The sequence below is a fragment of the Molothrus aeneus genome, chromosome 11 (assembly GCF_037042795.1).
Source record: "Molothrus aeneus isolate 106 chromosome 11, BPBGC_Maene_1.0, whole genome shotgun sequence".
In the NCBI taxonomy this organism is placed as follows: domain Eukaryota; kingdom Metazoa; phylum Chordata; class Aves; order Passeriformes; family Icteridae; genus Molothrus; species Molothrus aeneus.
Genome location: NC_089656.1, coordinates 12,451,002 through 12,477,498, shown reverse-complemented (window position 1 = coordinate 12,477,498; position 26,497 = coordinate 12,451,002). Strand labels below are relative to the sequence as shown.

Here is a 26,497-nt window from a genome sequence, read left to right as displayed (position 1 = left end):
CAGCAGATTTCTTTTGTGGTGTTCAGAGAGCAAACTTTTCTTAAGCATACTTCTAACCTTTTTGGATTTGTTTTCAAAATACAGTTAGTGAGGTAAGGAGGAACCGTTTCTTAGGGGCAGGTATTCTTGTCAGGGTTTATATACATATATACACACATGCTTTTCATCATCTCTTTCAGGGTTTTACATAGTGTTAAGGAGGTACAGAACAGTTGATTTGACAATAGCAGCTGGTTATTGCATGGCATATCATTGGATGAGGACACCAGGCCTTACACTGACATTAGGGAAAAGTGAGTTAAACACTTCTATTTCTAGGCTGCGCTCTTGTCACTGTAAAATGGGAAATAATCTCCAGACTGCACAAAAAGAAATCCCAAGTCAAGCTACATATGTACATTAGTACATTTAACAGGGAGAAGGAAACAGCTTAGCTGCTCTCAGACTTGTCTAAGTTGTGGCTGGTTCTAAGCTGAAATGGCCAGGGAATTGAACTGTGGTGCACTGATGTTCTGCTGCAGCTGATGATCTGAGATGCTGCATTTCTGAAGAGTCCTGTGCCAAAAAGTGACCCAAATCTGGAAAGCTGTGACTGGAAATTAGAAAGTATATATAATTTGAATATGTACTTTCTAATTTCCAGTGACAAAACTGATGGTAGTCTGACCAGAAAATAAAAAGAGTCATGGGCAAAAAGCAAATCTTTATGAGATATGTAATATTCAATATATGATTAAAAATTACTCATTCCATCAGAGGTGTAAATAAAACCTGCCAGTTTGGCTAAGTTGTGAGCTGCTCTGCAGAAGCACATGTCCACTGCTGAGGTTTTCTTAGTTGCTCTCCAGATCACATTGGCTGCAGTGGCATTGTGTGAAGTGAGTTCTGCTTTAGATGAAGAATCAATTGATAGCTGTTTTGTATGTGTGACCTATTAAAGTTTTGATAGAAAATCAATGTCCTGCCAGTCCCAAATTATGTCAGCCATCCAGAAGGATGACAGTTACAAAGCTACTCCTATTTCTCTGAGCAGCAGCTTTAGCAAAGTGAAAGGAATAACATAAAGAAGCCACGAGGCAGCAGGAGCCTCCCCTACTCTGCTTTCCTGGTCACCATGATACATCATTCTTGTGAGTAAAAATTCTTCCTTTTTTTTCCCTGATGCTGTGATCATATTTGTAGACCCACAAGCCATCTGCAATATTCCCAAAATTTTAGATCCATTTTCCTAATGAACAGAAACCTTGCAGCTCCTGCTGATGTGTGTGAATTTCACTTCTCAAAACTGTACTTTTAAGATGCTCAGGGTGGGTGCAGTGAAAGGGAAGGGAAGAGGCTGGATGCAGTAGCAACCACCTGCAGAACTGTGTTCCCAGGGCTGAGCTGTGTGCATGTAAGGAAGAACATCTTAAATTTTGGTGCACCTGGAGCAGAAATTGCTTTGCTGCTATCCAAAAAAAAACCCCAAAAAAACCTGGAAGGAGCGAATGGTGAGCATATTTTAGCACCTGTGGGTTCCTTAGAAGAGCAAAATCTGATGGATATGCTCAAGAAACCTTGTGTGTGTTCTAATTCACTGTGAGTGTTACCAGCATTTCTAACGCTTGCTGATTTGGCTTGTGCATTTAGACAGGTGCTTTAAGGATTTAAAGTTAAAGTTGTTAAAATTTCTGGGAGCTGTTAAGTTGAGGCAAGCCCCTACCACAAGTGTGTGTAATTAGGACTATTTATTACATGTAACAGTCTTTCTTGACGTATGTGAATTCTTCAGGTTGGGCTTAAAAACCTGATGTGATCTGTCAACTGTGTGGAAAACAGCTGCTTACAGAGGGACACTGGCCATTTCTTACATATGTGTGCAAGAACAAAATAAGGGACTGTTTCTATCTCTGTCCTGTTCCACAGGGCATTTTACTGCAGGCACACACTTGGGGGAGGAAAGGCACTTCATCAAACAAACACATTACCCAGAGCAGCAGTCAGCCTCCATTTGTTCCCAGACCTGACAGAAGCATTGCAGTGATGTTCTGAGTTGGAAGAGCTGCTGGCTATGGGCATCCTAATAAGCAGAGCAAGAATCCTATTTTCTCTTGGAAGGAACTTATTTGGTGCTGCCAGCACAGGCAATTTTTTTTCTAAATGACAATGGCTTTGATCCTGACTAAGCCTGCAGGCACAGATGCACGTTCTGATAGAAACAGGATCTTCTGCCAGCACTGAACTAACAGCATTACAGTTCAGATATTGCAATAGAGCTAGTGTATAGCTGGGCAGCTTTTTTAATGCAAGACACAGGTTTTAGTCAGGTATTAAAAGTCAATAAACTACCAAGTGTTGCCATTCACATTTAACTTCCCAATTTTGGCTTTACTGCAGAAGTAAGTGTTCTGTAGTTCTGAATTGCAATGAGATTTTACTAAGGTGTGGTGGTTACCACAGCACAGCTCCACAAGAGGGTGCTGAGAACCCACTTCTGAATTTCTAGCACATTATAAATCAGGAAAATGCAGAGACTTGCAATGCAGCTGTCTGATGCAAATCACACTTGTGTTATGAGATACACTGTACATTCATGCATGGAAGTGGAAAACTAGTGCAAAAAGTGGCAACTGCTAGTAAATCTAACCCAGACCTGCACCTGCTGTTAAAGCAGGCAGGCAACAAAGTGTTTCATGGTGAATACAGAGTGAATAGTGCTCCTTGGACAGTGAGGTTGTCATGGCCCTAATGAAGGACAAGTCTTGCATTTTAAAGGGTGTTTTCTAAATCATGGCAGGTGCAAGATTTGCTCCTTTATTTGCACAACTGGTACCTTTTGTCTGAAAGCTGGGCACTTCAAGGACTGAGATCCTGGAGCTTGCTTTTCTCCTTCATTAGTCCCTTTGAAACTGCTCTGTGTGGGCTTCCTGCATTTAACAAGATAGAGGATGCAGTTCAGGACTAATTCATTTAGTCACTCATCTTTTGTATTCTATTTGTAGTTACAGCTCGTTGTTAGGGGGGGGAGAGACTATTAGAGCTTCCTAGAGTTGGATTTTTCCAGTGATGATTGTGAGCTGAATACAATGGGTGCTTGTGTTGTCATTCTACCTTATTGACTCTGATAGCATTGCAAAATGTTAATTTGGCTTGGTACTTAATCATTGTAATACTTCACATTTCCAAGCATTTTATGCAGATTAGTGATTAAGATGCTTCTCAGAGAGGTATGTGTTGTCATCTCTATGTTTTGGATGAGAAAAAAAACTAAGTGTGGTTTGTGTGGGTGTGTGAGTGTTTCATCTGCCCCAGGCTCACTATAAGATTAGAGCCTCAGAGCTAAAAATGACTTGCTCAAGGCCATGCAGAATAGACTAATCCCCTGACTCGCTAGCTCTGCTTTAATCATTTGTTTTCTTAGCACAGTGTGATTTCAGATGCAGCCTTATGAGGTTTGACTGAAATGCAGCAGATAAAGACTCAGAGGCAGTAAATCCTTGGATAGCTCAGTAATTAAAGCCACCTGGGTTTTAATGCACATGTAAAATATATTTATATTGTATAGAAGTTACATATTTAATAGAAATATATATATATATTTACAAAGCTGCAGAGCATTGGTTTTGCTTTCAAAAGCTGTCATGAAGATGACCCACTTTTTTTCCCCCCAGCAGGATTCTGTCTAGGATCTGAGAGCCCTGAAGATGCCTCTTTTGTGGCCAAGGGCACTAATGAATGAATGAATGAATGAATGAGAGCTGATGATCTTCCTGTGTGCCAAGGGAAGGCCCTGCAGTTGCAGGTCTGGCTGCTCTTCACAGAGGTGTGGGCACAGTCCCAGGGTGTCTTGGCCTTAAGTTACACAAGATTGGCTGTGTACCCTCTGGTTCTTCCTCAGGGTTTTGCATGATGAGCTGCAGCAGCCCCTTTGCTGTGGATGTGCCTCTCACTCCTGTCATTTTCCATTTCCTCTGCTCCCTCTTGCCTTGCACACTTCCCTTGGGGAAGTGATGTACTTGTGCTTTGGGAGAAGGAGTGGGTGCTGCAGGTTGCTGAGTGTGCTGCTGCTTCTGCAGGGTGATGGATCCTGCTGGATCTGTCCTCACTTAAGGTGCCTTCTGGCTTCCTGTCAGGGTATCTAAGAAACCAATTACTCACATTCCTGACAATCAGCAAATAAATCAAGCTGTGGAGATGAATGAGGTGGGAGGGAGAGCCTTCACTGCAGCACTCCAAAATGCCCTGTCCCTGCTGCTGGGTGTTTCTAGGAATGCTGGAGGGACTGTACATGTCCTGCATGTCTCATCTCCTGCCTGCCTGACAGGCAGCACGAAGTCACTTGTGCCCAGGGGCTGCTGATAGAGGATGAGGCTCCCTCACAGAGGTGGAAAGGCTGGGAGTGCATCCAGCCTGGGACTGAACTGGCCGCTCTGCAGGAGTGGCACCAGGGCCAGGGATGTCCCCGAGCTGCCATGGTGCCCCTTCCTGCTGGGCTCTGAGGGGCTGAGCTGCAGGGGGGGATGGACACACTCTCCTTACCCCTCCCTGTGCATCCAAGGGCCCTGGGCTGTGTCCTGCCCAAAATAAGATGGTCAGCTCCTGCTGCCAGGAGGTTTGCTGTGTTCTGTGAGCAACTGTGGGACTTGAGAAACCAGAGTTCATGTGTTGAGTTTGTATCTGTGTGACTGCCAGCCTGAGGGAACCAAGAACACACAGGGGTAATGAACTGGTGTGAAGAGAATATTCAGACCATATAATTTTGCTGGCTGTTCTGCCACGTGTGTGTCCTGGCATGCTGGGACATGGTACTGAGGGCCAAGGCAGTGGCTTTAATATTGGCTGCTCATGATCCTGCTGTTTTAAATCAGCACTGGTGTTTGTGTCTCTGACCTCCTCAGTTGATGCTGTTTAAGGGTTTTCCATAGTGCTTCTCATTGCCTGGTTCTATTGAGTAGCCATCATCTTTGGACTCCAGCTGAAGTAGTTTCATTCTGTCAGTGGAGTTTAGGTGATGGGCCCTTAATGACCCCATTGGCATTGCTTCTTCTTGAGCCTTGGCCTTGCTTGAAATCAGTGCCCACCTCTCCTTCCTGCAGCTCCTGTGTCCCTGTTGGCCAGGCTGGTCCTGAGAGCAGAGCTCAGAGGCCAATGGAAAGCAAGCCAGGAAGTCTCTCAGGATGAGGGAGTTGAACCTCTCTTGAGCAAAAGCTCTTTCTTCCTAGAAGTACATTTCATCTAAAGTTTATGCTTCTGGAATTGATGGAGAAACTGAAAGCTTTATCTGAATGCCCTGAAGAGGCCTTAGCTGTGGGAAGGTGTGGTACAGCAGTTACAGCAGTTCTCTCATGTGTACTGGATGCACTAATGCTGAGTGGCCAGGACTGCATGCCAGAGGAGGGAGGGTTTGCTGGAGGCAATGGGTTAATACCTGATGGCCCTGTGCTGAAAACTGTGCTGCCATATTGCATTATGATGGCTTAGAATGTGTTTCTGTTTTGTATGAAACTGTTAGGGAAGCTGCATCTCTCTCCTTCATGCATTAAATAAATTTCTTTATAGATTTCAGGGGCTTAGATTCCTGCCTTGCCATGGCTCTTCATTTTTTGCTAATACTGACTGGTGCTCAACAAAAACTAGCAGTTCCTTCTGTATTGCACAGCAGAATAAATTAACTATGAAGTCAACTTCTGTGTTAAATGTTAAGTTTTTATCTTTTCTTGCATTATCTTGACACATACCCTGCAATATACATGAAAAAAAGTCTTCAAAAAGGGAAGAAGGAAGATAAATATCTAGGAAAAACTATGTATTCATATTTCAATACAAAACAGTCTTTATGTCTGTTGTAGCAGGGTGCTGTGCTCCACAGGTTTGATGGGTCTGTGCTGTCAAAACATTTAATTTTTGTGTTTTCTTTTGTGCTTGTTACAGACCCAAGGCACTTCAAGACCAGTCTCATCCATGTGTGGTGCTGCCAGGCTGAGGGGGTTGTTTCATGCTCACAGCTGACAGGAATGTAGCAGCAGGGTGCAGGCATAAGCAGCATTTCTGTCCCAAGAGGGACACCAGCACCTCAGGCCACCTGAGCAGGGCTTCCCAAAGCAGGTGAGTGCCCAGGCTGGGCTCCTGGTGCCCCACCAGGGGTGGGTGTGTTCATGTGCAGAAATGGCTGGCAGTGTGTTCCTTGTTCCAGAGTGGCAGTGGGAGGTTTTGGTGAGGATGTGAGGTGGCCCTTTCAGGTGCTGTTTATCCCACTCTCTTTGAGGGCACCCTCGATGGCAGATGTGTCCCCATTTAGGTTGGTGCCATTTCTGTTGTGTCCCTGTGCCAGCCAGGCAGGCCCTGAATGAACACTGGGATTTTCTCACAGGAGATCATCTGTTCAGATTGATGCAGTGCCTTACATCCAGTGCCAGCTTCCTGCTGCTTTCTTGGATGCTGCTGCCCATATCCTTTTGCTTGCAGGGAGAATATTCCACTTGTGTCCCTGCCTCTGGCTGGGAATGAGATACACTGCTCCATTGTTTACCTCCCTAGAAGCTGAGAGCTGTGACTCTCTTTATGAGACAGTCTGTATTTGCATTCCCTGGGTTGGCTGGGCAACAGCTAATCAAATAATTACATTTAAAATAAGATTTAACAAAAAAAAGGATGTCTAAAAATAAAGGCAAGGTGTAGTCATGCTTGTCACCAACAGAACTAGTCTGCAGTGTGTGTTCTGGGGAATGTTTCCCAAGCAATTAAGGGCCATTTAATCTTTCTTAATGTATTTAACTTTATTTGTTGCATTTTAAAAATATTTTTAGATGTTCTCCTATCTTTGCAGTATGTCTGCAGATCCAGTATCACCTCCCATTCCATTTCCTTCCATTCCCCCTGCTCCCTGTGCTTTCAGTACAGTCTTCTCACACAGAGCCTTGACAGGCACCTATTCATACTTCAAGAGTTTCTGCTTGTAAGCTCCAGTTCTGTCCACGTTTAAAACATGAGTAAAAATAGCAGTGTTGGGGTTTTTAAAATAATAAACTGACAGTCCCAAACAGATAATTATGCTTCCCTTATAAATAAGCATAACCCAGAAGCAGAAGAAATTCTGTACTTTCCCCTGTCCTCAAACCAAAGCTGGGACTGAGTGGGACCTTTGGGTTGTTCTGTATCATCCTTTCCTGCAGCTTGCCTCAAGCACAGACTCTCTGTAAATATACATTCAGCTCTGTTTTAAAAGCATTGGGGTTTCAGAGAGGAATTTTTTTGGTTTATTTTGCATTCCATTGTGGTCATTTGGAAGCTAGTTTTGAACTTTCCTGGTCTTGTGGTCAGAAACTTTCTAATTGTCAGCCCAGGCATCCAGGCCTGGACAAGGACCTGTTATACTGGGTGTGGAGCCACTGCCCAGCCCTTGACAGACCCAGTGTTTCTTTCTGCCAGTGTATAATAAATGCTGCATTTACAGCTTCTAATTTGCTCTGGCTTTGGAACAGAGCTGCAGCATGATGAGGTTTCTGCAGTGAGGTGAGAGGACACTCAAGGTCAGCTGTGAGCAAAAAGATCTCACCAGGTAAGCACTGTGGGTTCAAAAGTGGCACAGAGTTTCAGGAACACCTGTAATGAAGTGGCTGCAGCATGAAGACCTTCTTATGTGCTTATTGTGGACACAAGACAAATTTGGTTAAAAGTCTGAGTTTGCTGTGGCTATTAAAAACTTCATCGGCAAATGTGGAGGAGAGGAATTAAATGTAACCAAGGAATAACAGAAAATAGAGTTTTAAATACCTGTTTCATAACAGTCTGATTTTGGGGCTGAGATAATGGACCAGGTTGCATACTGAGAATTAGTTTGTCTTGTGTGTTACACCTTTCATTAGCAATATATTTAGCATAGGGCTTAGCACCATGCTAGGCCCAGGATTTTTGTTTGGTTGGTGTCCTGCAGACCTTGCAGCTGCCTTTTGTTCCTTGATACCCTGATGTCCTTACTAAGCAATATAAAACATTCTGTGTGGGTTTGCTGGAGCTGGTGGAAATGTGGCAGTTGACCTCAGGAGAAGTGTTTTAAATACGATTCGTAGTTTTGAATACCCAGCAAAATACAGCTGGATTTTGCTGGGTATTCAAAACTACCAATTGGCATTTAGAAGGTATTTAAGAACCTGTTACAAAGAAGGTAACAATTATACCTAGGTAGGTCTGAAAAGGTAGTGAGGGCATTACCCAAAGTGTAGCAGGGCTGGGTGTTCAAACTGAGAATCCTCTACTCATTTAGATAAGTTCACAAACCTCTTTAATGAGAAGAAAGGCACCTTGTCACTTTTGATGTGGAAAGATGTCATCCCCTCATCATCTCTTTCTGTTCACTGTGGTGGGATCAGATACACTGGGGAATTTCAGGTTCTGAACTCCCACATCACACTGCCAAGGTGTTCAGAGGCTTCTGAGCAGACACTGCACCATGTGATGCTGTGGCAGCACTGGAGAGTCCTTCAGTTGTTTAAATCCACAGAATTCCAGAAGTGTGTTGCAGTGTGATGTAATAGCCTGTTTCAGCTATCCCAGTTCCTCCCTCAGGTGTGCCAACAACCTCTCCCTTCCCCTCCCCTTTGCCCCCTTGCTAAGTGCTGTCCATCAATCTTAACATTCCAGCAAGGGCATCGTCTCATTGGCAACGTTCAAAAGATGCCTCTCAGCCCTGGGGACATTGGGCTATCCCAGTGTCACTTGTCCCCTGAGACTTCCCCCCTCCCACCTGGTTGGTGGCACACCTACCCCTTCCCTCCCCCTCTCCCCAGGCTCAAAAGCCACGGGGACCATGCGGTTCTTGGTTCTGTTGGAGCTGTTGCAGCATTCAGAGGCCTGTGTGGTACCAGTAAAGCTCTGGATCAAAACCCTCCAGCAGGACCCGCCTCCTTTTCCTTCACTTTGCCTAAAGCCTTTCCACCAGAGGTAAACCTGAGTTCCTGCTTGCCTGGACTTGTCCCAAGCACCAGCTGCAACATCCAGCTTAGCCAAAAGTGTCTCTGAGGTGAAACACCACAGCTGCTGTCCTTGGTCAAGCAGCAAGGGTCAGACGAGCCCAGGCACGTTCCATCCAGCAATATTGGGATCCTAACTCCAATAGAAGTGGAATTTGGTTGGACTGTGAGACCTGAAAGACCATCAAGTTCCAGCCCCTTTGTCATGGGCAGGCTGTCATTCCCTGGATCAGGTTGCTTAGGGTCTCATCCAACATAGCCTTGAACACTTCCAGGGATGGGACATCCCTGAATCCAGAATCTTAAAATTGCAGTAGTATTGTTGTGGAATAAAGCAGTTCCTAGCACAGCTGCATCCTGAGCTCTGTGTGAATCACCCTGCTCAGTGTCTGTGGGTCCCAGGTCACATCTGTGGGTCTGTCCCCCCTGCCCTGCAGCCTCTGTCCCCTGCAGGCAGCTCTGGCTCCCTGGGCTGACACTGCAGTGTCTTGGCCACCATCCTCTGTTTGGTCTCACTGAGGCAGAAGGATTTCAGTTAGTAGCTGATAGTGTTCAATGTGTGTATCTGGGAGGCAAATTCCATTTCAGCTGGGTGGGGAGCAGTCAGGGATATCAATATTCCGTGTCCTAATGGCAGCCCAGTGTTCAGGATCACATTAAGGTCCCTATTGAGCTCAGAACACTGACACATCTTATTGCTGGGATTTGGGAGGGTCAAATCATTTGCAAATAGGAATGGGACTTCTCAGGCTTTTGGTTGCTTTGGACAAAAACTGCTGTGGCTTGAGGAGCTTCAGTAGAGCTTGGCACAAGCCCTGGTGGTCAGCTGTAGTGTAACACTGAAAGCTGTATGGAGCTCTAGGCTTTTGTTGCAGTGTTTACAGAGGATATTCTGACACACCTGGCTACCAAATACAGGGCACTTGGAGCACTTTGAAGTTATTCTGCTTGGTTTGGCTTCAGAGACATCAAAGGTTTACTTACAAAAGGGGAAAAGAGTGTTTGGCAGTAGTGGGCACTCTGAATTGGTGAGATGCTCCTGTGGGAGCAGCAGAAGGTGAAGCATCAGCTTACAGACACTTCCAGAGGGGCAGAGCAAGCAGGTGCTGTTTTCTAGGAATTCCATTTACAGACAGGGGAGCCAGCTGAAAGCTGGTGTGTTAATGGGAGCATGTGGAAAATGTCCTTTTATTTTGTGGTTATATTTAATTATCTCATCCTTTAAAGCACACAGGAAAGCTGTAGCATTTTTCTACTATAGTTAATATCTTTTTCTGATTAGTTGTCCATTCAGCTGTGATTCTTGGTACCACAGGGGATGAATCAGTGGCTGAGCACAACTTCAGGAGCTCATCTGATCTACTGATCTGCAGTAGTATGAAATGTTTATCAGACTCAGGAAGGAGTTTTGAGGGTGTTTGGGAAGGAGGAATATGCATCCTGAGTTGAATGTTGATGGTGATTCCATCTTTTTGTGTAACTATTCTCAGATTTTATTTTTTCTCCTCCTATTTTTTTTCTTTTTATCTTTTCTTCATTTAATGCATATTTCTTCCTGTCCACATTTAATAGTTGTAAGGAGCAGTGGTTAAATCGACCATTATGTAAAATTTGAGAACTGGGATTGTTGTTCTCCTGCCAGTCTTCCTAGCAAGCCCCACACACTGATTTCACAAGTGGCTTCTTGGAGGCTTTCCTAAATGTCAGGGAAAGTGTAGAAGAAAATGGGCATACAGGTTTAGGGAGTGGTAGATGGGAAATCTGGAATAATCTTCTGAAAGGTCAAGAAAATGCAGATGAGCTACTTCAATTTGCTGCAACAAGGAGAATTACTACACCAAAGTATTAAATAGTCAAAGAAAAGGGCTACAAGAATGATGGTTTTAGCAGCATTCTGAGCAGGAATTTCAGTGGGATAGGCAGGTTTGTGTTTCAATAATTTTGCTTGGCCAGGAGAGTCTGTAAAACAGCTAAGGAGGCAGATGGCAATGCTGTTCCAGTGCTGACCCACAGGCAGCTGTTCATCACTGCAGCTCCTGGCACAGGGAGCAGGAAGGAGCTGCAGTTTTCTGTACTTGTTCTTGTAACTGTCTGCAATATGCAAATATCCAAGAAATTACTGTGCTTTTAACTTGTAGTTCCTTAGCACTTCATGGAAGGGAACCCACTCATGAGCTGCTCACATAATAACCAACTGCAGCAATGGGAAAATAGGTCAGGCATTGCAAGAGAGGCAGTCTAGGAATCTACCACTGGAAAATCAAGTCTGTCAAAGTATAATGCAGTGGTAGCATCAGAATGCAGACACAAATCACCTGTGTGGCAATGGAGAAAGCTGCAGAAAATCATCTCTAATGTCCTGTCTCACAGGATGGGGTGTTGCCTTCCTGAGGCAATCACAAGAAACTTGTGCACTGTCCTTTTTCTATCTCATTTGCATGAAATCCACTGATTGCATCCTTTCTGCTTGTGGAAAAAGTAAATTCTTCAAGGAGGGGTTCCCTACTGGCTTTTAAGGGACCATTTGGGAAGACTAAACCAGTTAAATGGATTCTTTTCTCTTGACATTGTTCTGTTAAATCAACAGTTGTACAGGGGCTGTGATGTGTGGTTTTTATCTTTGGCTGGACAGCACAGAGATGAAAAGCTGCTCTCCCTGAGCTCAGGGGCCTGTTGTGGTGCCCAGCTGAGCTCCTGCAGCCTGCCCTGTCCTGCAGTCTGGGGCCAGGCTCCAGGGCAGGGCCTTGTCCCTAAAGCAGGGACATGGTGTGAGATGCACAGGGAATGCTCTGCTGGAAGGCTGCAAAACTGCTCAGGGGGCTATGCAGGGGCTCTTGGGGCACTGGAGGGGGAGTTAAAGGACTCTTTCTCTTCTGCAAGTTCACTACAACAGGTGTAGCACAGTGAGCTGCACTTGACCCACCCACCAGACCGTGATCTGGAGTCAGATCTGTGTTGGTGACATCAGACTCCACATCACAAAACCAGAGAAAGTGACAGCACAGAATCATTTGAGCCTTGAAATTTTATTATCTTGTTTGCATCAACCAGTTATTCCTTTCAGCACCAATAAAAGACAAAAACCCCTCCATATTTTTTAAAATACCTTGTTTTTATCAGGTCTGTGATTGTGGTTTTCTTGCAGGTAAAGAAACCAATGAAAATATTTAAATTTTTCCTTTTTTTTAATACATTTATAACAAAATGTCAGAAGGTGTGTGCTTACCATATAAAAACATTAGGTTCCAGAAGGATACAATACCGAAAAATCATTGAAATAAAAAAAAGGTTATTCTTATTACAGGACTTCTAAACCTCAGCAATAATACAAGTCTTTAAAAGCATCAATATTATATTTAAAAGAAAATGGCATGGAAAAGTGAGACCTTCAGTAACAATTTGACCCTCATAATGGATAAAACTGGGAGGTTTTCAAAGTGCTTGGATTGTATTTCTGTCCTCATCCTGTAGTGCCAGGAGGAGGCCAAACTGTTTCATTTCTGAGCTGATGATATGTGCTGACACTGCTGTGCTGCTGTGTGAGCCAGGGTAGCTCACACACCAAACTGGGGACAGTCAGATTGGCTTCACCTGACCACCAAACAAAGGCCATTTGAAAAAAATCCTTATTGGAATGGTATGTTCCTTAAATCTTACTGTCTCACCCAACAAGTAGGCCTGAGGGTCTAGCCAGACTAACAGAGGGTGTTCCTGGGATAAAACTGTCATGATGACACTGGCACAGGGCAGGTGAGCTCCTTCTGCAGCCAGCAGGACACACCTTGGGGCTCAGGCTTCTCCTGGAGCCAGGCTCTGGTAGGTTCTGTTTGGGGGCTTTAGGCAGCTTCTGCCAAGTGTCCAGGCTGGGATGGAGTAAAACTGGGCACCACTGGAATGAGTCAAATGCCTTTTCCCCAGCATGAGGCTGGGGGTACCTCCCTGGGCTCAGTGGCTCCATCTCTAGGGTCTATTTTTGAAGTGATCTAAAGTTACCAACTTTGTCAGGACCTGACACTTCAAAACTCCTGGAAATGCTTGGTTTTCTACTGTCCTCTTTGCGCCTTTTGTTCACTTGTTCTAGAAGTGCTGTTGTAAAATGCAAATTGAACATGAGAAACAGAAGATGTTATCTAGCTTTTATAAAAAGATTTCACTTCATCTGCAGTATCCCTGGTGAGGGGCAGGTATTAACCAAGCATAGTCTTATCAGCCACTTCTTGAAGATGCCTGAAATCCCAGTACAAAGTGGGATAAGCATAGTAGAGTAAGCTTAACTTGATTTCTTATAATAGTCTACTTATAAATTGGGTCATGCTATCCATAAGCAAAGTAGGATTGACATCTGAAAAAGCTTTCCAGGGTTTGTTCTCCTGGGTGTGGTCTCTTTACCCCAGCCCTGCCCCCCCCAATTTTTTTTAATGCAAATATTTTATTCTATAGTGTGTGCCTAAGGCCTGTGATGATTGATATTGTGCCAGTACAGGCATTGCCTGGGTGGATTCTCTGTGGGGTGTTGGATGGAACTGTGGTGGCTGGAGTGGTGTAGACAAAACTCATTTTTCTCCCGGAGGTCACTGTCGTGGAAGGGGAAGCCTGTTCATTCCAGCTCACTGCTACAGACACTCTCTGACCCCTGCAAGCACTGCCAAGGCAGCAGAAGGCACAGGATCCATGCAAAAACCAAGGAGCATCTGCACAGTGGTGCCACAAGGCTGAACCTCCCAGCATCACTCCCTTGCAAAGCCACATCCCCAAGACAGTAAATTAGAACTACTTACACTGGTTAAATGTCTGTGTATTGTGTAAGAGAGCATTTTACAATCAGCCAGTTCTTGAGCACTGAGGAACTAGGAACATCAAAATCTAAAACAGTTTACTTCAAGTTTGAAAAAACATTTCTCAGCATATCTCAAAAAGCTGATGAAAGTGGCTGATTTTTCAGTCAGCACAAAGCCACAGAACAAATTTTAAAGTAATTTAGACCATGAAAGTTTTACTGTAAATAATGTAACATTGTTTGGCAGTAGTTTTATGTTTGTATCCCACACAGTGTCAAATTCAGCTCCTGCAACTGATACTTGGTGAAATTGATATCAAATTTTAATTTACATTGTTAGGAAAACTATTAAAAATACTGTACCTTGTAGTTAGTCTTACTACTACAGAGAAATATCTGCTGGACAGCACACAAATTGCTACTGGTACTGTTTGGGTTTTTTAAAAAAGATTAATAAAATACAAGCAAGGTAGAAAACAGGATTAAAAAGCATTGGTTTGGGTACAAGTTTTTCTGAATTGACTGGAGCAATAAGAAACCCGAAAAACACATTGCACATATGTGCACCCTCTGTATAAAGACAGACATACAAAGTGGGAAACTGGTGGTGCACTGGGGTAGTACACTAGAGTCTCTGATTCTGTAAACTTGAATTCCTAATTTTATAAAAAGGGGAGCTGAGTCTGGTTCCATTTTTGAGTCGCCATGGGTTACACTTCAGACTACCCCATGGTTTGGCACAGTACACTTTTGAGAGGCAGTCTCTGCTGAAGGAACCCCAGGACTGGAAAACGAGGCATAAAATGAGTCAAGACCAGGTGCAGAGGGAGAGTGTGAGCAGTGGCCTTGCTGCCTCCTTGGAATAGCCAATACTGTTAGTCCTGTACTCTCATGACTACTACGAGTTTCTCTATTTGCAAAATCAGATCTAAGTACAAGTTCTGTTGTTAACTGTAGCTAACTAAGCAAGTACCAGAAGCTGTGCAGACTGAGATTTCTAATTTAGATCTATTCTGATTTAGCTCAAGCTGATTCACAGCAAGTGTAAACTAAACCAAAACAAGAGCGTCCTCAGGAGTTTGTGGGCAGCATAACTAAAACAGGTTACTTAATGGAGTACATCTAATATTGGGTTAACTCTTCTTAACACAGGGGATTTGTAATGCAAGAGGAAATAAAACTAAACTAGAACAGGAAATAGGCAGAAGAAACTAAGTGAGGGTTAAAACAGAAGAGGTTTCATTGTTCTCCCAACAACACAAACCCTCTGAAATTAAATCCATAAAAAATGCCAAGTCTCATTATGGACCTGATTCTCAGGTTTTCATTATTTTTGCTAAGGTTACAGAGGCTGGGTAGGTCAGGTCATGGGGACAAGATGGCAGAGGGGAGCCCCCCATTTGAAGAGTTTTAATGGAAAGAATTATGATTCAGGTGGCAAGACCCCCGTTCAAGTCTGTGGGTGCATAACAAATGGAGAATCGTGTCTCACAGACATCAAAACAGCCTCTGTTCCTGGGAAGCAGTTACCTAAGGCCAAGAGTCACAGTTCTATTCTCTACTCTCCTTCTGGCCACGTTCCACTTCCCCTTTAAGTGTACTGATTCCTTTAGAAAATGGTCAGGTTATTCTGCCTTATCAATCATACACTGTTCTACATCTTTTTCCCCCAAAATTTCACTTATTTTTATTTTTGACTCTATATCTAGCATGCATTTTACAATTCATTTCCCACTTACCCTTTCTAGCTAAGGCAGAATGTTGGCTCTGGTGTTACCAATGGTACTACAGGAATCTATTCACTCTACTGTAACATACATATCCCATACCATAATTCAGAACTGTCCCACACATGGGAAAGAAAAGACATTACAGGGAAACTATTTCTTCTTAAGGGAATAGGTTGCATTTAGAAAGCTGAAGGCCTGATTCTGGAGTCATCATTCAGACAAAAGAGTTCATCATTTCAGTGGGAGCACAGCTGGAATAAGGGTGGGACTGTGTTCTTGAAGTCTCAATTCCAAATCTTTTAATTATCCTTCAATCAGACAGGAAGATACCGGTCTGCAAATTGAAGAGAGTTGTTTGGTTTAAGGTCTACCTGTACTGACAGAAGGGTTTCCAGTCCCAGGAGGCTTTGGCTGGGCCTGCTTTGTGCCCTCCCTTGCCTGCTGCCAGGTTCCTCTGCCCGGTTCCTCCCGTGCATGCAGTGCGGGCGCATGCGGCTGCTGCGAGCGCGAACTACAACTGTCACAGGCTAAAGAAAGAGAAAAAGCTGCAGCTTTGTAGTTAGACAAAGAAATGATGCAAAAAACCATTGAGCAGCACTAACTCACAGACTAAGTACAAACTAAATTGTGCTATATATTAGTATAAAAACATGTTTTAGTAAGAATGGCACTGGTTCAGAAGGAATTAGGACTTCCATCTCGGTTCCGTTCAGTCCACAGTGAAAGCTTTGTAGTACAGGCCTGCCCTGTTGCCTGAGCCACCTGTGACAGTGGCTTTTGGCCACAGCCCCTTCCATTTCTTCCCTTTTTAGATCCACATTGTTGGTACTTTCTGGGAGTAGCCCAGGTCAGGTCTGGTCATCTTTCCTAACGTGGCACCAGAATAGTTCATTCTTATCCTCTGATATTTTTGAAATATCATTCATGTTTCCCTCTTGTAATCTCTCTGAGCTGGTTGGTTTTAAGGGTCATCCTCTCCTGTAGACACCATGAGACGCATTGCTACTGGAAGGTGGTCAGTCAGGCCTGCCAGCTGGGTGATAAAGCTGAACTCTTCCACTTCCTGCAGAAGGAGAACAAAAGATAAGGAGCTGAAAAATCGGTCTGTCATTCCACACATCACAGCTCAGCCTCTTTGAACTACCTTAGTGTACTACAGAGGCGTGGGAGCAGCCTGGTTTGGCTGTGCTGGTGGGGAGCTGCCACTCAGAGCATGGCAGTGTGCTGCAGAGGGTGAGTGAGCCACTCATGCAGCTGAGCTGCTCTGGATGAAATCTGTTGGGCCTTTTCTTTCCATTTACAGTAACATCTCTGTTGTTCCAGACAGACTCATCTGCAGTGCTGCAGTAGGTGATCCATGTGCAGGGTATGGCAAATACAGATGTGGATGAGCTCCTTGTTTACATCATGGAGCTCTGTAAGGCAAGGCCCTACACTAGGAAGCAGACTGCACCCTACAAGTTCTCCCTCTGGGTACTCTCTCGTGTCATCTTCTGCCTACATATTGCAGAATTGTAACTTAGGCAGGTTTATATAGGCATAAAAGAACATCCAGACACTTGAAAACATTTAAAAATGTTCAGATTGCAGGCACAGGAAAAGCATCAGGCAAAACAGGCAAAAGCTTAACAGGAGTGAAATCAAGGTTGATTGGTTGTTTTAGAAGAGCAGTACATCTATCAGTGCTGCTGCTGGAATCTTCAAACTCAACTTTGTTATGCAGTAGCTTTACAAACATGGTACCTGCATGCAGAAGTGGAAAACAGCAAAGCAGCAGGTCCTCCCAGGAGTATGGATGTTAATCCAAGCAGAACAGGCTGCAGTGCCATTCAGAGAAGTGTGTTGTGCAAGTTACAGCCTTTTTTGGCAACTCTGAAACTCACCACTTTCCACTCCAGGTAGAGACCTTCTTCTGTATAGAGCATATAGTCAATCCTCCTCCCATTTCCCTTCAGTGATGCCTTCCTCCCCTTCTGACTGGAACCATGGTTCTTGCTGGTGGGATAGACTAAGTATCCTTTCCTTCCTTCTTCACTTTCCAGCACCCTGTTTCATTAAAAAAACAAACAAAGCAAGTTTTAGTGTTTAAATGTTTGCTCATCCTGGCCATTTTCGCCTTACCCAAGGCTCTCTCCAAGTCCCTGGTAAGGACAATCCCAGTCCCAAAGGACTGTTAAAGCTGTAAAGCACATCTTTTTCCAAATGTGATTTCCAGTGTGAGGCTGCTCTAACTGCTGACAGTGCTCTTAAAGCCTCATGGCAGGCTTGGTATCACTGGTGCTGCCCTAGAGCTCCCTTGAAGCCAGGAGAGCAAACACTGAGAGGGGAGCCTGCTATCAGTGCTATAGGGCTGCTCAGAGCCCCTCTGTTGATTTCCAGTGTTGCTGAAACTGGCAGAGGAGGAAGTTGTTTCCTGAATTGCTTTTACAAACCTGTGCACTTTGATACAAACCTCTCCATTCTGATCAGACCAGCTCCTGAAATGACAACATCCAGCCTTACAGACAGGGGATGGGTGAGGACTGGTTTGCAGGAACCATCTGGGCACATGGTGGGTGGTTTTGAGCAGGTTTCAGCATCAGATTACTGTGTCTTGGACCCCAAGCCCTTCCTTCACTAGAAATGGCAGCCTAATTTGCTTGGTTCCTGTCTGTGACACTGCAGACTCCCCCACATGGAGGAGTTACTCAGCAGGTGTGCTAGCACTGCCCTCCCACCTTGCAAGGAGATTACCCAGCCCAAGGCCACATACAGAAGCACTCAAAACTGAGAACTGGTTTTCTAGGTACCAATCTTGTGTTCCAGGAAATAAGATGCTGCTCTCCCATTAAAATACTTATTTTGGGTGTTTAAACATTACCTGTAGGCTTTAAACAGAAGACTATTAAGGCCCTGAGCAACTCAATCTAACTTTGAACTGAGCCCAGCTTCGAACGTGACCTTGGACCATGTACCTCACAAGGGTCCCTGACACTGTTCTTGCATTAATCCTGTGCTGCTCTGTGCTGTTTTCCTGTTGTGTTGGATTTTGAGGGAAACTTGTTTTACCCTCCTGTGTTCTGTTTCAGAGCTCTGCCAAAGGAGCACTGAGAGGAACAGCCCCAGCCATGTGAGCAAAGCTGGAATGGGACATGGGACCCACCCCTGCTGGGGATTGTGCCTGGGTGACATCAAGTCCAGCACAGGTGGGTGGCACAGCCCACACAGACAGGGGCTGCTCAGGCTGTGGTTTTGCTAAATCTGCCTTAAAAAACAAACTTTCCAAAACACCTCGTCAAAAATCTCCTTTACTCACCTGCCCCAACCTGAGCTCAGGGCTCTGTGTTTTCCCTTTCAAGGGCTGATGAAGCCTTTAAGCTGCAGGAGAAACACTGAGCCATGAACTTGGCTCCTTGCAGGCACAAAGCCTCTAATGTCACCTTGGAGAAAAATAAGGTCTTTTGATCACCTGGTTTTTAAGACTTGACTTGGAAGTGTTTTATGGGGCTGGGTTCAGGAATTTTTTTAATGCAGACATGTGGGAGTAGAGAATGGAGGAAAAACAAGGGATGAGCACTTGTGGTATGTTTTAATGTGTGAGATTCATATGGTTGCTTTGTTAGATTTTGGGATTTTGGAAGGACCTGATTGGTGGCAGAGGGGACCCAGCACTGGCTACAGCTGATTAGGTCTCAGTAGTGTAATAATCTCTAAGTTTGGGTCAATTAGTACATTTAAAGTGGCACTTTTTGTGCTGCAGCAGATAACAATGGCAAAACTGATCATGTAGTCATCTGATCAGAACTTTTCTTAACTCCCCTTTGGACTTAGGGAGGTATTGAAGGTTCTTAGAGCTTACTGTAATCAGTTTATGAAAGTAAACTTTCTTTTATGTGTCGCTTTGTTTTAATAATAACTCACATTAAATTAGCTTATTGTCTGCACCCCATTTTGATTCTCCAAAGAGCTCTTGCAAATTATTCACTTCCTTAGATTGTTTTTCTAGGTTCAAGGAAGCAAGTTCTTTGATGGTACTGACCTCTTTCAAAAATTGTATTTATATTTGGCAAAGCTAATTAAGTAACAAACTAGAAGAAACTGCTGATTAGCTCTGCAGCACTACTGCAAAAAAAAATATATATGCATTAGTTTAAGACATTAATTTGTTTCAGCTTCAGTTATGTCTTTTGAAAAGTCTGTGAGTGCTGGGTATTCACTTAACTGCACAAGTGCTGATTGAAGGGAAATATTAATGTCAAATACATGAGGGAGGCAAATTGTAAAAGTGCATGCATGTGCTGCTGCTGAGAACTTGCACCTCTCTGTGCACAGGGGTTTGCTGTTTGTCTCTCCAGGACAGCTGGCTCAGCCATGCTGCCAGTTAAACCCTGACAATTTGAGAGAACATTTCTAATCATGACTGAGCACACCTAAACCTCAATTTTATCAGAATAACTGTCTTGGTTCATAGGATACAAAGAAAGGGAGAATGAAATAATTGTAACTTTGTTTTTCCCTGACAGGGTTTCAGTCCCAGGTACCCCAGAGCTGGAGTGAGAGAGCTCCATCCCTGTGTTGGTTGGTTGTGTGGTGCTGACCCAGCTGCAGCCAAGGAGCACCAAGAGCAGTGACTGCAAGGGAGCCATAAAACAAAAATCCCTCATCCCAGACCTCGAGGGACCAGCTCTCATTCTGGCCAGAGGCACCTGAGCCAGGGAAGACTTTTCTCACTGGTATTGAAGCCTTTAGCACAGAACTGTGAGCCCCTGACCAGCACAGGAGACTGGAAAAGATTGCATTTAAATTTTTCTTAGCTGTGCTGCAATGTGCTCTCCTAGACCTGGCTCTGGTCAGGGTTCAGAGATTAAACTGGCTTCATTCCAGGACTTAACTTAAAGATGACAGTCATCTCTGTGAGATGGGATTATTTGTGTGCATTTCTTGAAGCCTTTCTGAGCAAAAGCTTGTGTGACTTCCAGGACTGTGGCAGGGCCCAGGTTGTTACATCTAGGTAATTAATTATTTGATAATCATAAATGACTTATTACTTGTACCAAGACTGTTGTTCTAGTCTGATGTTTCACATACACTGTGCTTAACACAAAAGACATAGTTAGGAATGAGTTGTTCTGCTGCTTTTTTGGCCTATTTATTTTAGTAATGTGAAATACTTAATTTTATTTATAAACCAGAGAAGAGTGCTGATGAAGAAATAATTCTCTGGATAGCTGACATTGCCAATTTGAATGTTTGTAAAGCTTTATTAAGGTTTATTATGGAAAAATTTGAGAATGGATCAATTCTAGGCAGTACCCTGCTTTGCTGTGTATGTGAACAATATTTGTTAGCTAGATAGTGCCCACAGCCACTGTGCTATTTAACATTTAAATGTCTTCAAAGCCCAGATTCCATTATCTGCTTTACATTTCCTGGAATTTCCTTGCAAATTCCCTGTTTGCCAGTCCATTGCAGAGACAGCAGGACAGGCTCCCTCGGCCTCTCATGGAAACCATGGCTCTGCAATACATGAGCACTCTACAAATGCACACATGCAGAGCCCTGTGCTCCTGCAGAGCTGCAGAAAGAGCCAGGGGGGTTTACAGTCTCCTAGAGGTTATTTCATCAGTGCAAAAGAACTGTAACACATTGCAGAAATTGAAAGCCAACTTAGCAGGCAAGAAGCCCTATGTACATTCTGCTCCCAGCACTCAAGGCTATTTTTCAGTTGTCACAGCCAGAGGTCCTGTGCATGCCCAGAGGCAGCAGAAGTAATATTCTTAATTTGTTATTGATTATTTGATGGCTCCCTATTTAATCAGTCATGTATTTGTCAGTGGAACAGAATTGCTGAACACCAGTAACTCTTCAGGGAATAAAACATAATACCCTAAAAGGAATTTTGTGACACATTGTCTGAAAAGGCCACTTTAAAACACAGGGTCTTTTTGGGCTTTAGTTTGGTTTGGTTTTCTTAGGGGATGAAGGGGGTTAGGTTTTGCTTTGGTGTTTTGGTTTTTTTTAAATGCTCCAAACCTGCTCTTGGAGGCATAAGATAAAATGCTATAACCATATATAGATTTACATTAGCAAACTTGATTGTAGAGCCAAATTACCTTATTTTTGCTTTCCAGAAATCCCTTTCACATGTACTAAAGTTATGTTTTTAATGTGTGAATAGAAATGTCTGGAAAATTTGTAATGTCTCAAATGTGCAAAGCAGGATTCGCTATAAAAAAATTTTATTTTGGATGTAAACTAAAGCCAAACTTGATGCCTAGAATTCAATTTCTTTGTTCAAAACTGAAAGAAAACTTCAGGGTGTGGCCTCACTTAATGCATTCAATGAAGTGTCCATCTATGCCATGAAGTGTACTGTGCTTGCTGAGTAATTACATCAACCTCCTGTCATGTGCCATTTCCATCATGTGTGTCAACAGAAACATCTGGATTGATTTCTTAATTTAAATAACTTTACCTCTGTAGCATATTTTGGTAATGCATAGTTAGAACATCTTTTATAGTTAGTCATGATGCTGAGGTATTTATTTAGCACAGTAAACTTTCCTTCATGGTAGAGAAGGTGACAAAGGGATTGCCACATTAATTAAGTGCTGCTCTAAAATGTACAAAGCTTATTAATTTCTCTCCACTGGCATATTATTTAAAAAACAAGTATTCAAGAAATTTACCTTAAGACTTCTGTTAATTAAGATATTTTTGTATTTCTCATAACTCCCCTAGCTCAAACCACAGACACCTGTTTGGGAATATCAAACACTGCTTAGAGATGATGCTGCACTAGTATCACTGCAAGATTCTGAGCCATGTTTTTAGTTCTGTCTGCTGTGCAGTTTGATTCCTGTCTGTATTTTTGAGCTGGTGGTTTAGGTGTATTGAACTCTGCAGTGAATGGGTAACTCAGTAGCTGTTGAACTGGGGGTGGTGTTTTAAACTTTGTGGGGTTTTTATTTGAGGAAAACTACATTTCCTTTTTGCTGCCCCTTGCAGTGACCTCAGAACTGGCTGCCTGCAGAGACTTTCAGACAAGCTGGCCATGCCCTCTTTTGGGAGTGCTTGGAGTTCCTTGTGCCGTGGGCCTGCCCAGGTAGGACCAGCTCTGGAGACAGACACACACTGCCTGCAGCTCTCTCATCTTTCCACCCACTGAAGCCAACCCTATTTGACTTAGAGAATCAGCCCCTTTTATCCTCTTCCCCAAACACCCCTGGGTAAAACTTTGATTATTTGTTTTGTTTTCAGTCCATAAAATACCTCTCAGTCTGAACATCTGAAATGTTAAACAGCAAGCAATGAACTTGCTTTTTTCAGAACTGTCTAAAGCATGTGGAAAGGTTAGGAATTGCATACTTCTGTAGGTTATCTGGGGTGCACACTTCTTCATCATATAATCCTTCAGGATCCAGCAGGGTACCTGTGAACAGAAGGGAGATGTGAGTGTCCCAGCACAGCTCCTGGGATGTGCCTCTTGGGCAGCTTGCAGAGGCACAGGTGTGTGGGACAGAGGGGACTGCTCTGAGAGCAGTGTTCACCTCTCTCCAGACCTCCCTACTGCCTGACACCTTGCAAATGTCCCCACACTTCCACTTTCTCAGCCCCCATGACTCCAATTTGTTTTTCTCCTACCACAGAGTAAAACCTCATTATTAAAAAGTTCTACTTAACTTTAGTACCTTCACAGTTATTAAAGCTCCTCTGGGGGAAGTATTAATTCCTGTTCTAAAACTTCAGCGAGTTCAACTGAGTCTCACCAGGTATTAATATCTCAGAGTTCCAGGAAATCTTTTGTAATACAAACCTTACAAATTTCTGGAGTTGGTTTGCTTTGTTACATCCTCACTATTTATTGAGCACCAAATGGAACACTCTGAGCAGAAGCTGCAGGCTTTCACTGCATGCACAAAGTACAGAAACAATAAATTGGCTACCTTCCTCTACAAGTAATCTAGAGATTATTTTAAAGGTAGAATATTTGGGGAAGACATTCAGCTAGCTTGATGCATTCAGTACTTGATGCACTTCTAGAATGTGGAATGAAGTTCAAGATCTCTGTTTGGTGCTTAATTATTATTCCATGAGATATTGTTAAAGTCTATGAAATTTATGGTATAGAAATACTATAATAAATATAAATATATTTATATTTATTATGGCATATTTATTTAATTTTTATATATTTATATAATATTTATTATATAATTATAAGTATTTGTCCTCCACCAAACCCTTGCTGCTGGTCAGCTGAAGCAGCAGCTGCTTGGGGCAGGCTGTGGGTGGCAGAAGGGAGCATTCCCACACTGAGAGCTGGGGAACTCTTACCGATTGCCCAAGGCTTATCCTCCCCAGGACCAACTCGACACGGGTCTTTGTAGTGTGTAAACAGAGAGTGCTGTTGCTCCAGCTTGTCCTCTGCAGGGAAAGAACAAGCCCAGGAAAAAGCACATCAGCTCCTGCTTGTGAACCTGTGCACAGCTCTGTGTTCTGACACAGGAGCAACACCAAGCCCTCGTTTTTCCTCAGTAGAAGAATCCTAAATACAAAGGTTTGATTTGAGTCAATTCAGCCACAGCTTTACTGCACAGCAGGATCTTGCCTCTGTCAGAAATTCCAGCAAATGCTATTAACAGTGCTTTCCTGTGCTTTCTTACCAAGTCTTTTCAGTGGAAGATATTTTTGGTAGTTTTTAGCTCTAAGCTGAAGAGAGTTTTTCAGTGTATCTCCCCCCTGTGCCACTGCCATTGTTTGCTTACACAGTACAAAACTCTTGTTGAGATAGAACACCCAGAGGAGAGCTGGGCTGGCTTCCCAATGGCAAAGGAAATGCCTGTTTGTGGGCATATTCACACATCTCAGTAAGTCTGAAGATAAAACCTTATGCTTTCTTTGCTCCAGAAGAATTCACTGACTGAATGTTTTCCAAGCTAAGATCAGAGAAAGGACAGGGAATTGATAATTTGCTTGGGATGTTATCTGCAGCATTAAAGCCATTCTAAACATAATCACCATGACTATCAAACTTTAAATTAAATTCTTCCTAGCTGCTACTGTGCTCCTTGCATTGAAAGCACACCAAGCTCCAAGGTTCACTTGGTAAGAAATCCCACAAAACTGCACACATCAGCATTTCAGAGCCTGAGCAAACCAGCAGGTTCCAGTTCTGTGAGTGCTGCTTATCAACACAATCACCATAACTGGGAAAGAAACTGCAACCTGAAAGTGCCAACAGCTACAATTCCACTGTTAAATGACAAAGAAACTGCAAACAGCCCCTGAAAACTTCCTCACAGCACTTACAGCTTTTACAAGGCTGAAACATTTGAAGGCTCTCTCTTGGGAGAATATTCACCTGAGTTTGGAGCTGCTGCTGCTGCTGTCGTGAAAATGGGAAATAAAGTCCAAAACAAAACTCTGAACTGTGAGCTGTGTCTCTTAGACAGAGCCCAGCTCACACACCAAGGATCACATGAAATCTCCTCATGTAAAATGCTGCTCTTGCCGAGGAAGGAGCTGCTGATCTCTCTGCTGAACAAAAAGCTGGAGTGGAGCAGTGCTGTGCTCACAGCTGTTGGCTCGTTTGCCATTTTGTTATTCAGAGTCTTTAGTTCAGCTGACTGACAGTTCATCTGGCTCATTACATCTTCCCAGCTAGCTCTCAGTCTTGACAACATCCTCAGAACTGCAAGGAGATTGAAAAACTAATTTTTCAGTGAATCCTGGACTTGTAGCAGATGATTGGAAGATTGACCTTCCCTAAGTTCTGCCACGTGGGCCACACAAAGAATTGTTCTTTCTGTCTGAGCAGCCAGTTGGTTTGTTTAATGTTTATGGAAAAGTAGAAGATGAAATCTTTGCCATTTTTCATTTCTCCAGGTTTTCCCTTGTTGTATCATATGTCTACAGAATCTCCCTCAAAACCAAGATAGATTAAAAAATATTAATTTACAACAGTGGGACTGACCATGGCAAGTCACAGCTGATGAGACAAGACTTTGCCCATCTGATTGGAAGGCTTTTTTTCTTATTCTAAAAGGTTTAAAAACATAATAGACTTTTACACAAGTTAGTTGAAAGCAACATAAGGAACTTTCTGATAACAGTAAGGAACTTTCTGATAACATTCCCACTAAGTGTGAATTCCCTGTACAAATGTTGCCATAATGTTCTGTAAAACTGAGTTGCAGAAAATTTGTCATAAGCATAAGGTCACTCATGGACCTAAAGATCTTTGAAAACTGTACTGTCAATATAACTAAGAATAGAAGCTTGGTATTCACTGAAACATTAATTAGCTGTTGTATCAGTCTGTGGAGTGGGGAAGGATACAGAAAATCACAAAGAGAATTACACGAAGCTAATTATTGCTTTAAAACAACTTAAGATACTCAACCTATAATGCTAGCAAATGTCCCTGAAACAATGAGTATGTAAAAAGGGAGAACTTTAAAACATTGCATTAATCTTGCTTAGTACATATGGAAAGAAAGAAATCTGAAAATAAAAAAAAATTAAATAGCCAGCTTCATTCCAGTTTCCAGGCTGGGTGCATTTTAAAGGGGAGGGTAACATAAATAAGCATCAGAGATAGCAAAGATAAAATTAATTTTTATAACCCATTTTTCAATCCTCTGTAGCAGTAGTTGCAATGTTTACAGCTATTATTTGCAAAAGCAAATTGTTATTTTTGCTTTGTCATTAAAAAGACAGCTCAGAATTGCATTAATTATGCTCTGTGCTTCTTGTGAAAGATCTTGGGTAGAGTGCCAGCACTTCTCAGGTGGAGAGTCCTGACCATATGTTCTACCTCCCAGCTCCACTGCATCTCTCTGTCCTCGTGCTGCAGAGCCCATTCACTCTCCATTTGTGATCTGACTGGGCAGGCTCCCATTTCCTTTGCAGCAGCTTGTTTATTTCCTTGATGGACACCTTTGCCTCCAGGCTACTCCATGCAGCCAACAGTGAAAATGAAGGGAAATGGTCAGACCAGAGCAGATGTGTCTGTCTGTCTGTCTGTCTGTGTCCCAGGCCCTGCCCTGCCCAGCCCTGCT

General features: G+C 43.3%; 1 protein-coding gene across 1 annotated transcript in view; it reads right to left on the bottom strand.

The window, feature by feature from the left end:
- Positions 1–11,955: 11,955 nt before the first annotated feature.
- The window catches only part of SMPD3 (sphingomyelin phosphodiesterase 3), a 101,929-nt gene continuing 87,387 nt past the window's right edge, over positions 11,956–26,497 (bottom strand). The window contains exons 5-8 of the mRNA XM_066557534.1: positions 23,772–23,861; positions 22,803–22,866; positions 17,339–17,501; positions 11,956–16,518 (exon numbers count right to left, since the gene is read on the bottom strand). Of these exons, the coding sequence (XP_066413631.1) occupies positions 16,417–16,518; positions 17,339–17,501; positions 22,803–22,866; positions 23,772–23,861 (419 nt within the window). The 3' untranslated portion in view covers positions 11,956–16,416. The remainder of the gene's footprint in view (positions 16,519–17,338; positions 17,502–22,802; positions 22,867–23,771; positions 23,862–26,497) is intronic.